This window comes from Syzygium oleosum, unplaced genomic scaffold (genome assembly GCF_021117445.2).
Source record: "Syzygium oleosum isolate NSW1041296 unplaced genomic scaffold, Sole_v2.1 Sole_v2.15, whole genome shotgun sequence".
Taxonomy (NCBI): Eukaryota; Viridiplantae; Streptophyta; class Magnoliopsida; order Myrtales; family Myrtaceae; genus Syzygium; species Syzygium oleosum.
The window spans coordinates 3372610-3378279 of record NW_026607499.1 but is presented as its reverse complement, the minus strand read 5'-3'; the positions used below and the strand labels follow the sequence as shown (position 1 = coordinate 3378279).

Here is a 5670-nt window from a genome sequence, read left to right as displayed (position 1 = left end):
CAACCCCCCAATGCCTTCCCCTCACGCGCCGCGTTCCGATTCAATCAATCTTATTTCCGCGCAGCGAAATAAGAAATAATAATGGCGGCTTCGTTTTCCCTCCCTTTTTGAAACCCTTAAATCTCCCCCCTCCCCCCTTCCCTCCTCCTCCTCCTCCTCCTTCCCCCAAAACCCTCCCCCAAATTCCTTCAGAAACCTTCCAAAAATTCCCCTCCTCGAAATCGCCGATCGATCCCTCGCCCTCGCCCGCCGCAATTCCGCCCCTCCCCGCCGCCGTCCCATGGCGGAGCTCCAGCCCCCCGAAACCCTAGACCGCCCCGCTCCCCCCGGCCCCCTCCTCCCCCGGCGGATCCCCGGCGGCCGCGGTCCCTCGCCACCCCCGGCGCCGGGCGGCGACGGGGAATCTCCGGACGAGATGGAGGCCGACGGCGGCGGCGGCGGCGGCGGCGGCGCGTTTAGCCCGCGCGCGCCGGACGACGGGGAGGGGGAGAAGGAGGTCTCGCCGGAGGAGAACCGGTACGGCTGCTACAGGCGGCCGGAGCTGAGCTGGTGGTCGCCGTGGTGCCCGCGGAGGCGCCTGATCTGCAGCCCGCTGCTTCTCCCGGCGCCGCCGGTCCGTGAGATCGTGCCTTCAGGAGTCGTACGTCGTTCGAATTCACTTTTGGAAATTTTCTCTTCCTGTGATCTTTGTTAGTAAGAGTTTATCAGGATTTAGGAGGCTCGTTCTGGAGTTTTGAGTTTAATGCTGCGATTTGGTCTTCTTCTTCCGTTTGTGTCGGAGTTGCTGCAGGGCGCAGGGCTTAACAATTTGGGGTTCACGTGCTTTTTGAATGCGGTACTGCAATGTCTCACTCATACCGTTCCGCTTGTCCAGGCGATTCGCGGCTTTGACCATGCCGATCCGTGCGATCGTAAGTTTTATGGTCTAGTTTCGTTGACTGTTCGATGTAGTGAATTTGTAATTTGTTCGAGCAGCCATTGAGTGATTGCAGTTTTGGAATATTCAGGAGGCAGAGAGGGCTTCTGTGTTCTATGCGTTCTGCGCGACCACATCGAACTTTGCATATCTTCTTCTGGCAGGATTATCTCTCCATTCAAATTAGCTCACAATCTGAACAGTATCCTTTCCCGCCCATTGCGTAGTTGCTGCTTCCGTGTTTCCTCTACTTTAGATAGTGCTGCTAATATGGAAGTGTGGTTTTGAGTAATGTTAGGGGTACAAGGGGTAAGAAATCTCATTTGAAAGGATATGTGGCCACATCAATTGAATATTTAAACAAGTGGACTTCCTTTTGCACCACTTTCACTAATCTCAACATTCAAATCCGATCTTGTCTCTTCTTTTTATAAACAGGATAGTAAAAACTCTCTGTACCCCTAGTATTTAGCATGTTTTGTCGCTGCAAAGCTGGAACTGAGTCACGGACAGCTACCACTTTCCACAGTGGGAAGCTTAGCATTAATAAAATTGTGGTACTGTGATTCTTGACTCGAGAACACCAGATATATCTTCTGATTTTCAGAGGTATCAACAGGAAGATGCTCATGAATTCCAACATGCCTTGTTGGATAGACTTGAAAGGTGTTGTTTGGATTCAAAAGCAGAGGATGAAATGTCTACAAGAAGCAATGTTGTGGATCAGGTTTTTGGCGGTCGTCTCGTAAGCAAAGTATGGATAGGAATTTGCTCATTATTTCATTTTTCCTTTTGATTTGAATGCTGCGATTTTGTTATAGTTTGGTTGGTGACTCTGTACAATACTGTCTACTACAGCTACAATGTTGCAGTTGTGGACACTGCTCCTACACCCACGAGCCCCTTATTGACCTGAGTCTGGAGATTGAACATGCGGACAACCTTTCAGCTGCTCTAGAATCTTTCACTAATGTAGAGAAGATCGAAGATCCTGAGACAAAGTTCAGATGTTCAAGCTGCAATCAAGAAGTATCGATGGAGAAGCAGCTTCTGTTGGATAAGGAACCTTCAGTTGCTGTATTCCATTTGAAGCGATTCAAAACTGATGGTTTTAATGTTGAGAAGATAGATAAGCACATGGATTTTCCTTTAGAGCTTGATTTGCAGCCTTACACTGGTGGCAGTCGGGATCACAATGTGAGTATTGATCGACTATTCTTGCTGACAAATTTTCTTAGCTAGACTTTTGGTTGTCGGTTCTACTTGGTCCTTTTCCATTAAAAAGTTCTGGTATTTTGGGCTTTACCTGAGGCGACGTCTTATGCGTGTCAGTTGAGTTTCATCATTTGGCCTAGTGGATGGTTATGTTTAATTAAGATGAGAGATCCTGATGGATGATACATTCATGTGCATGATTTTCTTTTGGGCGTTTTCTGATAAATATTTGTTATGCTATAGATAAGGCTTTCCAACTTCCAAGTATAAACCTTCTATTCTCTTGCTTGCCATCTTTCTCTGCAACAGGTGGAATTCAAGTATCAACTCTATGCTATTGTGGTGCATATTGGAATTTCACCCACTTCTGGGCATTATTTTAGCTTCGTTAGGTCTTCTCCAGGGACATGGCATAGGTTTGATGACGCTGAGGTACTTCATCATTTTCTTCATAAATTTAGTTTAGCTAACATTTGCTTCTTATATCCGTAATTTGTTTTTATTTTTGGCTTAAGTAGTGTTAACTGTGAACTTTGCCAATCAATCTCTCCACCATCTGCCGCATTCGCTATAACCCAACTAGGGACAAAAAAGCAGATGTGCCTATACATTGGTCAAAATTGACTTTTATTTTAACTGTTTGGAGGAAGTTGTACACTTCCTTAATTGGTTAAATGCGAAAAGGTCATGCATAGTTAATCTTTTGTAGGTCCAGAAGGTCCAGGAGGATCTTGTTTTAGCTCAGGACGCCTACCTTCTATTCTACACAAAGCAGGGGACACCTTGGTTTTCTAGTTTGATGGAGGCACAGAAACCACATTTAAATCCAGACTTGTCTGATGCATCACCCACATCGGTGTTGGATAATGTGGATGTACCTTGCACTTCATCCCCTGGCATGACTGATACTGACAAGCCCATATGTTGTGAACCTTCTCGTGTTTCTGATGAAGATACCGCCTCATATCCTGGTAATGGTTCTGGGAATAATGGCCTTGGTGAAGTTACAGGTGCTGCGGTGGCTACTTTTCCGTCGTTCGATCACGACTTGGGGAAAAATGAGGTGGTTTATGACTTTGGAGATGATATAGCCATGTTCGATGCTCCTTTGAGTTCTGATGAGCGTACTTGTCATGTTGAAACTTCATTTAGCGGTAGGGGAGAATCCACAACCTCATTTGGTGAGAAAGTCTGTGAGCCTGAAAGTCAGGGTCTGGTGAACAATGATGTTTTTCGTCCTCTGACGCCCTTGCGATCTCCATCTCGCAGTCCCGCATCTCCAGATACTTATGCCAGGAAATCATCAGGTAAGGGATGGCTGATTCTTCAACAAACTGTAGCAGATAAAGAATAATTTGCTATAATAAACTGCAGCGCATGATTATCTTATCAATTCATTGTTTTCAGGAGCAAGTGATGGAAACTCGCATCTTCTGAAACCAAATCGGTCAACTTGTAAACAGCAATTGAGTAAAGCTTTGGACGATCCAAAGCGAAGGGAAGCTATTCGGTACATAAGGAACATGCCTTCTTCAAGGGGTCTTAGATTTTACCATGCTGTGCTGGGTCCGCAAAGTCCTGGTGCTTCGAAAAAGAAGATAGACAGAAGAAGAATGAGAGCATCTCCTTGTAAGAGGACTAGCCCTCCGAGTGCTCGCCCCAGGTCTAGTCATGTGCACTCCGTTGCAGCTCGAAGTCGTTGATAGCTTGGGTTGGGGAATTTTGTCCGAGAGCTCTCTGACTTCTAAGGTGATGCCAAGTGGGCAAGGACCAACTTTTCTTATTGCTATTCGGTTATATGTTCTTTTTCTGTTATTGAGACAGTAGGCTGCTCTATGTGGCATCTTATGTATATGCTAACTGCTGCATTGGAAAACCAAAGTAGTTCAAAGTGTCAAACTGCGAAAGAGAACTTGCCTGTCCCTTTTCTTTAGTTGGATATCACAAAGAGTACTTGGTTCATAAAGTTGAGAATAACAAAAGCGTTAGATGCTGAATTTGATCGACTGCATTGATCGTGTGTGGATCCTAGAGTGGTACTGCTGGTGGATGAAGCTCGCGCCCTTTGTTTGTCCTGCCGAAAGCAACGTCAAGTGCTAAATTGCAGGCGTTGCCTCAATGCAAGCGCTGTTTCCATTTAGGATTGAATTGATGACGGAAACAAAGAATTGGGCTTGTGCCCACCTGGCAAAACTGCAAGTCGAATATCATTCTTTGGCTTTTTGATTTTTTGGATAGTTTTGGTTTCATGTTCCGTGCAAAGGTCCCAGGCATGCGAATGCTGCATACCTGTTGGGTGTAGCTTGTTGTACGAGTGAAAGAAAAAGGGGAACTAGGGGCGGCTAATAAGAAGAAATTTTAAGTTCCTCATTAACCGTAAACACGAAATGAGATTACACATCCATGATTAGCAGATACATCTCGTCTCCATACAATAGATTAATAAGTTGACCAACCCTCTTCTTCACCAAATTAATCTTGTTTTTGCGGTTATTTATTTGGCAAGAAAAGGCTTCCCTCTTAGCATGCGATAACGCTTGTGAAAGCATTCTCAAGGAATGTAGCCACCGCCATGGCCGCCACCTTCCCCGCTGCCAGCACCACTGCCATAAGCTGCTCCACCGCCACCATAGGCCCCTCCACCGCCTCCACCAGAGCCGCCGCCGCCGCCTCCGGCATGTCCACCAGCGGCAGCACCCCCACCAGCTCCTCCTCCACTGCCATATCCACTACCAGATGCTCCCCCAGCATAACCTGCTCCCCCTCCTCCACTCCCTCCACCACCTCCATATCCGCCAGCGCCGGCTCCTCCAGCACCATAGCCACCGCCGGCACCACCTCCTTCTCCGCCTCCAGAACCACTGCCTCCAGCGCCAGATCCTCCACCTCCTCCACCGCCACTTCCGCCGCCGCCTCCTCCAGCATAACCACCTGCACCATATCCGGCACCACCTCCTTCGCCACCCCCACTTCCATATCCTGCGCCATGTGCGCCTCCTGCACCGTAAGCAGCTCCACCACCGCTACCGCCACCGCCACCACCACCACCTCCTCCAGCAGCTCCTCCATAGCCCGCACTGCCACCCTCTCCACTGCCACCACCACTCGCATATCCCGTCACACCACCTACAGCACCATAACCGCCGCCTCTCCCGGCTCCACCTCCACCACCATAACCAACAACAACAGGAGCATGTCCCACTGTCTCAGGAAGAGTAAGAAGAGCTCTTTTGGCGGAACTTATGCCCAAAACAGACACTAGCACAAACAACGCAATGCAATAGAATTTGTAGGTAGCCATGGGAATGTGTATTGAAATCCCACAACCTTGAGTTCAAAATGCAAGAACAAGGGAGGTATTTATAAGCATATCGATGGGGTCCAAAAGCGCGTTTTCACTGTGTAGTGGTTGAAGCACATGGAAAAGAGAAGCCCCACAGAGCAATGGATGGTCCAATACAGGGAAAAAGTCTCAAGTATCATTTCACTCTTTGCACCCTCTGCCAACAGAGGACCTAATGCTTAGTGTGTTTTTGCTG

General features: G+C 47.7%; 1 protein-coding gene across 1 annotated transcript; it reads left to right on the top strand.

Moving 5' to 3' along the window:
- The first annotated feature begins 246 nt into the window (after positions 1-246).
- LOC115678230 (ubiquitin carboxyl-terminal hydrolase 21-like) lies at positions 247-4137 on the top strand. The gene is made up of 8 exons (XM_030601570.2): positions 247-640; positions 791-911; positions 1008-1118; positions 1504-1670; positions 1775-2113; positions 2441-2563; positions 2841-3438; positions 3539-4137. Exons 1-8 carry the CDS (start codon positions 281-283, stop codon positions 3832-3834), a joined length of 2115 nt encoding a protein of 704 aa, XP_030457430.2. The 5' UTR covers positions 247-280; the 3' UTR covers positions 3835-4137.
- The last annotated feature ends 1533 nt before the right edge of the window (positions 4138-5670 follow it).

Coding starts and splice junctions, on each gene's coding strand:
- LOC115678230 (XM_030601570.2), top strand. CDS start 281: ATGGCGGAGCTCCAGCCCCCCGAAACCCTAGACCGCCCCGCTCCCCCC. Junction 2,114..2,440: donor GTGGCAGTCGGGATCACAAT/GTGAGTATTGAT, acceptor TCTCTGCAACAG/GTGGAATTCAAGTATCAACT. Junction 2,564..2,840: donor ATAGGTTTGATGACGCTGAG/GTACTTCATCAT, acceptor AATCTTTTGTAG/GTCCAGAAGGTCCAGGAGGA.